This window comes from Strongylocentrotus purpuratus, unplaced genomic scaffold, assembly GCF_000002235.5.
Source record: "Strongylocentrotus purpuratus isolate Spur 01 unplaced genomic scaffold, Spur_5.0 spur5_contig_853, whole genome shotgun sequence".
Lineage (NCBI taxonomy): Eukaryota > Metazoa > Echinodermata > Echinoidea > Camarodonta > Strongylocentrotidae > Strongylocentrotus > Strongylocentrotus purpuratus.
In genome coordinates this window covers 305,047-317,500 of record NW_022145561.1, presented here as the reverse complement: position 1 = coordinate 317,500, position 12,454 = coordinate 305,047, and the positions used below count along the sequence as shown (strand labels likewise).

At 37.2% G+C, this 12,454-nt stretch overlaps 1 protein-coding gene across 1 annotated transcript in view; it reads left to right on the top strand.

The window, feature by feature from the left end:
* LOC587959 (nuclear receptor subfamily 2 group E member 1) overlaps window positions 1-9,080 on the top strand; it is a 29,917-nt gene extending 20,837 nt beyond the window's left edge. Inside the window, exons 3-7 of the mRNA XM_030995547.1 lie at window positions 5,733-5,989; window positions 6,413-6,553; window positions 7,639-7,735; window positions 8,063-8,212; window positions 8,703-9,080. Coding sequence (XP_030851407.1) covers window positions 5,733-5,989; window positions 6,413-6,553; window positions 7,639-7,735; window positions 8,063-8,212; window positions 8,703-8,953 — 896 coding nt within the window. The 3' untranslated portion in view covers window positions 8,954-9,080. The remainder of the gene's footprint in view (window positions 1-5,732; window positions 5,990-6,412; window positions 6,554-7,638; window positions 7,736-8,062; window positions 8,213-8,702) is intronic.
* The last annotated feature ends 3,374 nt before the right edge of the window (window positions 9,081-12,454 follow it).

Here is a 12,454-nt window from a genome sequence, read left to right as displayed (position 1 = left end):
GATGCACAAGTCAATGAATGTATACATTAAATTTTAAACACAGAGAAAGAAGTAGAATATCGTCACTGCGATAGAAGTCTTAAGAGTAACGTTAATTTGCCCGAATATGCCGAATTATTTTCAAATTCGTCATTGCAAATGGCATATGTTTTTGAAAAGGCTGGTATCATATTACTCAAGACTAGTTTGTAGGTTAGTTGATATAATGATAGTTTAATTTATTGAGACATCGTTTGAATAAAACAAGAGCTCAAAAGTAAATCTAGGACGTAGATCTATCCCTCTCACCACGTTTTCATTATAAACACGCCATGATCATTACACAGCAAAGGAAATACAAGGCATCGTCTTCAAGTATTTACTAGCAACTGGTTAGCAAAGTATCGTTATGACGATGTCACAATAGGCCGTTTAATCGTGTTAGAATGAAGACGATGCACGGTTACCGTATTTGCCCAGAGAGGGGTGATAATAGGGCCCGAGATGAGTCGTAATGGTGCATGAGTGATCAGAGGATAATGACTGAAGATGTGGAGGAGGGGGGGGGGGGGGGGGTTGGAAGTATACGTGAGAATTGGCATCCACTTGAGTTGAAGTCAAGCCGGTAAGAGGACGGAGATAAAGGCATGTTAATCCCCAAAGAGTACTTGATGAAGAGCCAAGGGGGGATTGGGAACACGGTATCGGACTTAGGACTGGGTACTTGGGGAAGTGGTGACATAAAAAACTAGAGTAATCTTTTTGGATGGGTATTAGGATTGCTACTCATACGTCACTTACTTCTTCTGATCTCCATTGCAAAAGTTTATTGTAGAAACAAAACAAGTAATTATGTTTCCAATGGCTGAATTTTTGTCCATTATATTATTTTGACAATTTGCTGACTAGCATTAACGAATACAAATTTAGATGAGTGAAAGCTAATGGATATTATCGTAAGTACCAACTTAAGTACTAACATAAACTATACGCTTCGTTGTGACCATTTTTGTTGTTGTCCATTATATATATATTAAAATTAGTTTTCATATAGAATGTTATGTAAGCCCCAGCAATTTTTGAATATTTTAAGAGTAATATTACTGTAAATTTAAAATCTTCGTACACATTTTCGCACACGCACACCTTCATTATAACCGTAAGCGATAAAATAAACCATGGGAATTTTCAAAGCAAAAAGGTGTTATGATGTGAGAAGGAGGAGTACATAGATCAGTCGGTATCAGGGGTGTTTAATATCTTTGTCAGATGTTGACATTCTCAGACCCATCCCTACACTTCAGACTCTAGCGAGTATTTGCCCAAGCTCCCCCAAATGGATTGGTACAGAGTCAGTAATGAATAGGAGCACCAAATACTCACCGCGGGACAGTTTTCCACCCTGCATTGCGGAGCACTCCGCACTCGACCCAGCTGCGCAAACATCTACGTGCTTGCGACAAAAAGCCGTCCACCGCTAAACGATCCAGCCCCTCCAACTATATCAGACATTGAGGAGAGAAGGAAAGTTGAAATAAAATTGACATACCGCAAGTGGTTCTTGAAGTCGAAATGTTTATTGAGTGACTACTTCCCTTTTATGTTGGATGAGGAGAAGGAGGAGGAGAGGAAGAAAAAATAGATTGGTTGTTGTACCTGGCGCGAAAGTTATATTGATACGGCATTCGCAGGTATAGAAAGACCAAGTGACGCCAAATGTCGAAGGAAAATCTGTCCCATCATTTTAAAAATCGTTCAATCTTCTGAGCGAAATGTTCGCCAGATTTCAACGCGCATTAATTTTGTATAAAGCACACTTTACATTCACAAAACCAAAAGAAATGTATGTTTAATCTGTTAATGAATTGGCGTCTCATCGTACAATATTTGTATCGTCAGATGCATTTAATTCGACATGAAGAAATGAGGCAATAGCTAAAAGATGTTTTTTTTTCTTCAAGATGATACTGATTACAATTATCCGAATACTGCGTTGAAAAGTATATCATTTTAAGCATGAAATTGCCCCAATTGGATATGCCTTATTAGAAGAAAATGAGAAAAAGCTGAACATTGGAACTTGATTTCTTTTTAAAAGAAAAATGACATTCTAGTCATCTTACCTATGCTAACAACAATACAAGAATGCCGTTGACAAACTAAATATCTGTACATAATAATTTGTGATATTCATACTCCATAATCACATCACACTTATTTGATCCCAAGGATTTGATCTTAGAATGAAAAGCAAGAAATTAAACGTATTATAACTGTAGACAGTTTATCGTGTTTGCATTTTCCTGTGACATTAAAAACAATTCAAAGAAGGTTTAGCTTGCAATGATCTCCTTCGAAAGTCTGCCCGTCCCACAATTCCTGCTTGCACTTCATGGAGCAACATAAATCGTGATAATACGACATTGGCCAGACGAGACTAAACATGTACATGATGTACAAAATGATACTATTGCAGGAGAACAAAATTAAATCCCACAAAGTTTTGAATAGACACACAAAATAATGCATACTTCAAGATTCAATACGTTCTTCGTCCTTCACCTTCAAATATCTATTTTACATGCGATAAAATTCTCTCTTATTACTATCAATCTTCAATAGTGCAATGGTTCAATTACTTCAGTTCTTTCCTTTTAAGACATCACTATACGGTTCTTAATAGCCAAGTTAGCTTTTTATCCTTCTGTGGTGTAAATCTCTTGAAATTTAGATTGTATGAATCAGGTGCCTTTGCTTATCCTCGGACGTGTAGATCTTACATGTTTGAATCATTCATATCAAATTCTATTGCACATTCTTCCACAATCGGATTGTCGACAGATCGTATAGCGTGCGTTCGGGCATAAGAAATTGATAATGATACACAGTGTTAAATGAAGCCTATGGGTGTAGTCATTTAAAATTGTGACGAGAAAAAAGTGTACATTATTTCCCAATTACTTTTTATATCAATACACCCAGTGTAAACATAGCAATGGCATTTTGCAATTGGAGTATACTAATATGCGGATGACTCATAAAATGTAAATACTTCTATCTCAGGTGGTCATCGAAGTGAATCAGCATTGAAACTTGTATGTCCTTCCAGTAGTCATGGTACTTTTTGACTAAGAACAGTATCCCGCTGCTGCCACCAGTTGCCTTTGTGACTCCAACGAGTTTTCAAAAACTAAGCCCGGTGTGAATCATGAAGTGGTGATTAAGGGTTCAAAGAGGAGTAACACCATTAAACAAGGAGGAGCATGCACACTATTAACAAAAAATAGGAAGACTATTCAATGAAAAATAGGACGGAGACTATTTAGCAAGAAATATTATGTCAGACACTATTTGATATGAAATAGGATGAAAACTATGCAACATGTTCAATAGGAAATAGTATGATGACTTTTTGCTAAGTGACAAGTTTCTTTGTGGATGCTAGGTGTTGTAGAAAAGTTATGTTTGGTCTTTCGGTGGGGGGTTGTCGTCAGACACTATCAGAAATCGAGATGAATCGGCTAATGACGCCCCCGATGAATTGTACCAATTTCCGAGATGCTCTTACGGGTGTTCAACTATTGTCGTTAAACGAAAAGTAAATACGAAAGTGGTGGGAACTGAAATTGACTCATTATAGGAATGCTTACATAAGCTACAAATAGATGACCTGGCTCTGTCGTATGCGGGTTGACTTTTGTCAGCGAGAGAAGAAATGAGAAATAGAATATACACGTATTATGTCTGCGATGTTAGTTGCAATAGTGAGTAAACTAGAGACCGACTCAGCAGTCATTACTTTATTTGACATATTTGTATTCATTCAGTCCCGAATGCTATCCAAAGATCATGATGAATATTAGAAACATTGAGAGTATTAACATTATTATTGATACACACAGAAATAAACAAAATGTGACCATTGTCAAAACAACAGAGAAATCAAATTGAAGCTAAGTAACATAAATTATCTTCGACAAGGTCATTTACTTTGGCGTTTATTGTTGTGCGTATGATCTAATATGACGAAATATACGCTAAATAAATCTTATATCTTGACAAATAACTTTTTAAGTTGACAATACAAAAAAAAGTATTTTGTACAGTTGTGTGTAATCGTGTATTTTGATCTCTGTTTAGTGCAACATTAATATAAATAAAGCCTCGCGTTGTCTTTTCCCTTTCTCCCCGGGCGCCACAAAGTATTACATCCTTTCCTTTCGTAAGGAACAAGACGCGTTCCAATAATGTACTTTACCACAGCATAGCTTTTTAACAACATTGAAAAGGCGATCTTTTTCAAAAGGACACTTCATTGCCCGGTCTTAAATAAAAGAAAAGTTGCGATTAAACGCAATTTAATTGCGATTGATATAAATCGCAACTATGTACATTAGATACAGGTGTATATGAGACTGCAAACTTGCGATTGATTCGTGTCAATAGCTACTCTTGATAAGACAGGGCCCAAATGTGCTCTACCTAACCTGATACGGTGGTTATAATGGCAGAAAGAACATACAGGTAATCTCTCGGTTGGTCAATGAAAGTGATAATGACCGCCCGCCTCTTGATCCCGTTATTTAGGGATAAGATTAGAATCGGATTAATGGGATGTTAATCACATTGATAGGTAAAAGGATTAACTTGGATATGGGAATAAATGAACTTGATCTTGGAGTTCATTAATGAGATGAGAACTAAGTCGGCAAATGAATTGAGAGTCTTTACTTCCTCTTCTTTATACAGTCTTCCCATTTCAGGAAGTATATTAGCGAAATAAGAACATTGTATACAGAACAGTATACCACTATACTGCTTTTGAAATCGGCTGCGTATACCTATAGTGCTTTAATGGATAAGAAGCGGCACAGAATTAGCAGAGGTTTAATGATATGAATGTTCATTATGGACATATCTGATCGAGTTTGATAGAAGTTTATTGGGAGTATAAAGCAAAATATACCAACTTATTATAGAAGTGTCTTTTAAATAACACAACAGAGCCTCGTTCAGCTTTTGTTTATGTTTTTTGTTTAAACCTGAAATAAAGCAATTATAAACTAACTTTGGGCTGAAATCAAAGCGTTGAATTATCTTAATCATATAAGATTGGTACTGAAGAATTATCACTATGGCGGTGATGGAGGTTGTGGTGATGATGATAAAGATGATTATGGTAATAGTAATAATAATAATGACGATGATGATGATGAAAACAGTGATCATCATGATGATGTTGATGATGGTGGCAATGATGATGATGATCGTGACAATGATCATGATGAAGATGATGATTATTATACAAATAAAACACAGCAGTGAGGGCATTAGTAAGAATTACACAAGGTAACTTTGGAACAGTCTATACGCCAGAGACGGTAGCCGAGGGTGTTCGGACGGTGTTCTGAAGGTACCGAGTGTGGGTAATTTTACTAATGCCCGAACAAAATGATGTGTTTCATTTGTTTTATAAGATTATGTTTTATTTGTGTTGTAAAATGATGTTTTATAACATGATTTTACTAATGACCGGTCGATAGAATTGGATAATGACCGGTCATTATCCAAATTACTCGTTAGGCAAAATAAATTGGTCAAAATATAAAACAAAGATATTCGATTGACCTTCTGAATACTCGTTTCAGGAAACACAAATGATTAAGCTACTTTCCTTCCGTATTCCGTGCAAACCGTATGGGTTAAACAAATCCTGTAATTTTCCGCCTCTTTTCTTGATCATCTCTCTGCAGCTGTACAGCATGAACGTGGCCCAAGAAACTCGACAATCAAGAAACAGATGGCGCTTTATCTGAAAGAGTCTGCAGCAGCAGCAGCCGCAGCGGCAGCCGGTGATCTACCTCCCCCGCTACTCCCCAACGGTTATCTGCCAGGACCGGCCTTCTTTCACCCACTACTCGGTATAGAGTCCTATCCAAGCATCATCGTCAGCCCCGTAGATTACACCAGTTTTTCACCCCAAGCCGTCCCGTGCTATCCCACCCCAAAGGTATGTTCACTGTATTTCGATGGTGGCTCAAGGTCCTCCACTTAAAACCTAGTCGGCATGCTTAACGCTTAACTGCACAATCCACCCCAAATGTGCTAATTCCCTCCAAAAAAATATGTAACCTAAAAGGCACATAGCTATAAATGTGTAATAATTGTTGTTGTTTTGCTTGACAGCGATTATTCGAGTAAATTAACACCGAAAATATGATTTAAATTGTTTGTGTCAGATATTTTGTTGTCGTAATAGTGCCCCCTCCCCCTCCCCCTCCCCCCCCCTCTTACAGAATTCCGGATCTGTCAAAATTATAATTCCATGTTGTAAACCTTTTTATTTGATTTGTATGTGTTTATTGTGGTGTTATCAGGAATTATGAGAACCTCCCCCTTCTCTTCCTCATCCTCCTCCTCTTCACCCTCGCAGTATCCTCATGAACCAGTCACGATGATGCCGCCCGTTGGGTCGGTAGATGCCATCTGTGAGACAGCAGCTCGTCTTCTCTTCATGAGCATCAGATGGGTGAAAAACGTTCCCGCCTTTATCGGGCTACCATACTCAGATCAGGTGAGAATCACATTTCATTATTAGTTTGTTTATCATCAGATGGGTTAAAAACGTTCCCGCCTTTATCGGGCTACCATACTCAGATCAGGTGAGAACCACATCTCATTACTAGTTTGTTTGTCAACCTAACTTGAGGGGCCTATTTCTTTAATCTGTCTATAAAGTCTTTCAAAGACATTGATCTACATTTGTCACACTCAACCCAGGTGATGTAAATGGGTACCTGGCAGGAATTTATTCTTTGGAATGCTAGAGCGCCGCGATGGCAGCACAGCTAAAGCCGGGGTAATAATCTCCAAGTTTGGAAGTGCTTATTGATTCTAATAAGCGCTATATAAAAACTGAGTATTATTATTATTATTAATATAAATTTCCCCTCATTAAAAAGGCAACGTACTTTTAAATTTGCGTTACTTTTTAAGACCAGTATAACAACTTGATCTCTAACATTTAACACTTTAATTGGTATCGATGGATGATGTTCATTAATATGTCAATGCACTATTTCATTGACATTTGAATAGTTCCATGATACAATCCTGATAATTGCATACAACATCCATTCTTCTCGGTTAATGCCTAAAACATTCCAATAAGTACACATTCGGTGCCGTCAGATTCAATAATTGGTATCGATGAAGAATATTATGACAATATCGAGGGAGAAAATGTGTCGGTGTGCACTGACAATTATGAGTTATAGAGAATGTTTTGTTCTATTTTAAATTGCAAATTATAGATCATATGATAGATGATAACATATCGACGTATAATGAACTTATATTCTAATATGGGATGCAAGGGAACTCATTATGAGTCGAGGAATCGAGAGTATAGTTTTGTTTCGGAATGTAAATTTAAAAAAAAGAAAGGGTAACGACCTTTCTTAACTTCTACATACCCTATATAGCTCGTGAAAATGACTAGACACATTTACCACAAATGCTCAATTGAACTCGGAATTAGACTTCTCTTACGTTTCATACAGTGTAGCTTCAAAGATGGCAAAAATGACTTAGAAATATGAAAGTGCCATTGAAATTTAGAATTGTACTTTAATATTGCGCTGGTCCCTTCTGTTACAGCTCACGTTACTGGAAGAGGGCTGGAGAGAGTTATTTATCTTGGGAGCAGCGCAATGGCAGATGACAGTAGATGGGCCTGGTCTCATGGCTTCAGCAGGTAACACTTGTTTTCATTGTTTTATTCATATCTGTTTTAATCTACTTAACCATCTGCTTCAACATCATATAAAACATCGTCATCTTCATCTTTGTCATTGTCATCATCAACGTCATCATCATCATTATCTTCGTCACCATCATCACAATCATAAATGATAAATGATAAATGATAATAGTTTGATTTTTTTTTTTTTTTTAATTGAAATTCTCAGAATAAATTAATGAGCTCGAAAATATCAAACAAATACAATATTAGGCCCTACTTCATATCGGATCTCCGTCGAACAAATTTTTAAACTGGATTATCTTTGCCCCTTCTCTCCAGGTATGAAACCCGACACAACACCAGCTGAGAAGTTAGCGGCCATTTCCAGTGAGCTGCGGGTATTACAGGAATTGATCGCCAAGTTCAGGCAGCTCAACGTTGATGACACAGAATTCGCTTGCTTGAAAGGCATCGTCATCTTTAAGACAGGTAAGTGATGGGCGAATGTTCTCAGGTATGCATTTATTTGTTGGATAAAGCAAAATTGGATGGATGGCAATATGGTTACTGATGCTGCAGGCGAAGGGGTTGACGGGAATAAAGGTTTCCCTTCTTTTTACTCCATAATCGGACTCTTGTCTTGTTGTCAGTTTGATGTAAAGGAATAAAGGTTTCCCTTCTCTTGGTGTTCGGCTATCATTATTTCTCACTTTACCTGATCGATGCAGGGTGAAAGTGAAATTATTTGCGTTATTTCCATAATTATTATTATGTTTGACTGAAGCCTTGGTCACAAATGCCATTACGAACTGCTACGAACGCCGTACGAACGATTTTCAGACAATGGAAATTCGGGAAGACAATGAAAAAACAGGGAGATTCGTACGAAATTATCGTTCGTACGAACCTTTGTGACCGCAGCATGACATGTTTTGCTTGGAATTATAAACAAAATCTTTTTGTTTCTTCTTATCTTCAGATATCAGTGGAATCAAGGAGACATCCTCAGTCGTCACACTTCAAGACCAATCGCAGCTGGCTCTAAGCAAATACATCACGGTTCGGCATCAAACCCAGCCCTACCGGTTCGGCAAGCTTCTTCTTCTCCTTCCGAGCGTAAGGGCCATCAGACCGACCACCTTGGAGCAAATCTTCTTCTGGAAGGCCGTCGGGTCAACTCCCTTCCATACACTCCTCACAGATCTGTACAAGAAGAACGAACACTTTTAGGAAAACAAAAAATGCGTGAAACAGTGAAAATGAACATGATGTGACCGTCATTCTGCGTTAATTGACGCTAGGAGACGTCTTTGCGTGGAAAACATTAAATGTTGGACTGTTGATGTAGTCGATCGAGGCCAGAGAAGTTCCGAGACATGAGGTGGCTGAAAATCAAAGTCTTCCACAGACTTTGTACTCGTGTCTTGGTCCGAGGGTGAGCCCATGGTCTCGAGGCCGGTCTCGACTGCAGCAGTGCTGTTGGTGATCGGGCTACATCACAGCGGACTTGTCATTGCAATCACGGCGGATAGCATTGGCAAAGTGTGACACAGATCACTGCACGAAACACCTTATATTTTCACGGAGCTTTAAGATAAAGGGACAAACCATGATGGCGGTGATCCTTAATTGAAGCTGCACAGCATTCGAAATGGCCTGGAAAGCCGAACTCACTCAACTCCAACAGGGACTCAATAAATACAAGATATGAGATAATGTACTTAAGGGTTTACTTCTGGATACAGGTTGAGATGCCTCTACGTCAGATCCTGTTAATGTAGTGCTCCCGCAGTATAGGCGCGGTCTGGGGGAGCTACTCTGTAATTGTACTTGAATTCAGCACTTTGCCAAAGCCTTTCCAGCCTATTTCAAACTGAATAAAAAACAGCCACCACAACTTGGTTTAGAAGACTGTTGCACGTACTAACTATTGTCATAGAGAAGAAACTACCACGAATACCTTTGTCTGATCTGCGCTTAGTCAATTTATATTTTTACCCATAGTGCCAGTGGTCCTGAGCTGAAATAGAGAGAGGACTTTATTTTCCTCAATGATATTCTCCACAATTTACGTCCAAAGAATGAGAAGGATGACATGTTCTCTCATCTTCACCATAACTTAATGTTCAATGTAATTTAAAGCCCTTTGGTATCTTGTAGTGCGATAGCGTTCTAGATTAATTTTTTTATAGCTCACTGTAGTACCATTGAGAACCAAAAAGTAGTTTCTATTATTATTTTTTATCTATACTGAAAATTGCCAATGAAAGCATTATCCAATGAAGTACGGGGTTTAATGCAAGCATCACTTGTTTTTGATAACCACCAATATATTTGCACTAAAGTATCATAAAAGCAAAGAGGTTAATCTTTGTGATGAATTCCAATGGCTTCTATTGGTAAATCAATAATGATAAATCAAAATCGATTTTACCAACTGTCCACCAAAAAAAGTATATTCTAATCTCAATTGCATTAACTTCATCACATAGATTCGTTGGTCTCATGTCGTCAACACTTATCTTGATTTGATGTCTACAAAGCCGGGGCGTCGACCATCGTAAGAGTTGGGGGGGGGGGGGGCTGTATAATCGCCACATATTAAAACACTCATTAGAGTATGAAGTTGGTTTAAAACGTATGCAGGGGCACTGGCCCCTCTCTCCCCCTCCCATAAAGGTCGAAAGTCCGGTCATAAAAAAAAAATATATATAATCATGCCAGCTTTGAGTCATGATATCCAACAATAATTGATGTGTTGATCAATGTCTTTCGGTAGGGACTGAATGCACTGGTTTCAATTATCATGATCTATTAGAATGGTAAACACTATTCTCTGAGGTCATCAAATGGCTTCAAATATTAAATATAAATCATCAATTTATTACATGAAACATGTTTTCATTGATTTGTAACTCAGATTAGATAGAAATCATCTATTGCTATCGTCGTAATGTGCCTTGAAATATATTGTAATGACCAAAGATTATCTTCCAAACTGCACCTTTCAAATCATTCCATTTCATTTTATACGTATAAATTTACGTTGAAATTGTATCAGTGTCTTTATATTACCCATGTTGCTGTCAAGTAGAAATAAATAATGACTTAGAATGCGTTATAGTATGCGTCTATAACACTAAAAAGAATTAATCTTTTGAAAACAAAACAATCAGGACTTGTCATGTCTTTCTATTCGACAATTATAAACAGCTCTATGAAAAATGTCTCGTTGCCTTGGTAAACGAAATCGACAAATACGATTCAAAATGTCAATATGCAATGACAAAGTGCCTTTCATAGGAGTGGTGACTATTTAGCGCTTGCATCTTTGCCCAAAATGCAGTCTATAGCTTTTTAGGAGAAGTCCACGAATTTTATAAATTTTATTGAAAAAAAGAAAATTAAGTATGCCTTATTCAATGCAGAGAGGTTTTAGAAATATATTTCATAAAATTCAATGTGTTGTATCGTAGGGGCTGATATCGCAACATGAATTTGTCAAAGTTTCGCAGAACTTGTTAAATCTATTTTCAACAAAATATGCTATTTAATGTGAAAATGTTTCGTGAAATATTTGACTTCAGGCTATAAAAGTGCCTTCAACAGAATCTTCCTCTTGTAAGAAAAGAAATGCAATATGTAAATAAGATTTTCTTTGAGTATTGAGTGTTGTCCTAAGCAATAGGGATTGTTCACTGGGACGACTACATGTTTGTAATGTGTATATATTTCTTGTTTCTCTTCTGATCTCTTTTGTGACTATGGTTTTGTGAAAACCATGCATCAAGTGTCTTGAACATGTTGGATAAATTGTATGTCAACTTTTAATCTTAAAAGATTCAAATGCTATGAACTTTAGCGGTGTTAAAGTATGCTTCGATTTGTTTTCTCAAATGAGGCAGATTTGCTCAACTTTATTTTCTGTAAAAATGTGAATATAATTATGTGAGACACGTTAAGCCAATTTCTGGCTGAATAAAATGATTTAAAGAATTATTCTAGATTTGTACTTGTATTTTTGTTGGGCGTTGTGTTTTTTGTTTGTTTGAATTTTATCTATGCGTTCAATAACGTAATACAAAAAAATGTTATATAACAGAAAACATATATATGAACACATTTTCAGACATAAATATTATTGTTAATTTAGAATTAAAGGTCGGTTATACTAGATCAGCCAGAAGGGATTAGACCACCCAGTGAGGTCACTGACAGGTGGCTATCTCATTAACTCAGCTCTCAATTAACATAAGAAAAGAGGATCATGGGGGACCAACAGGCAACGATTTGGGAAGTTTTCTATATGAAGGGAGCAAGTAGCTACAAGTAGTACAATGTGGCTTTAAAATTCACAATTATTGGAATTTGTGAACACGGGAGACCGCCATCATATTAAGCGACTAGTTGCTTGATGTCATTGGCAGCAGCATGGCGGTTTTGTATCTAAGGTGACACGCCCTAGTGCCGTTAAGGATTTAGGAAGTGGGCACACCATACCTGGTATTATGTTAGTTTTTTTAAAATAAAGCAGAAAATGAGAGAGAAAGAGGTTAGTGTAAGTTAGAGAAAAACCGATTAAAAATAAGAAAGTTGTGAATTTTTGGTGCGATAAATCAAACACAAATTAGAAACTCTCTGACGTATCTTGCGAGCTTCCCTCTCGTATGCCCTGTACTAAACAAACTTCAAAAAAATGTTCAATTATACATTCACCATATAGCTTTCCTA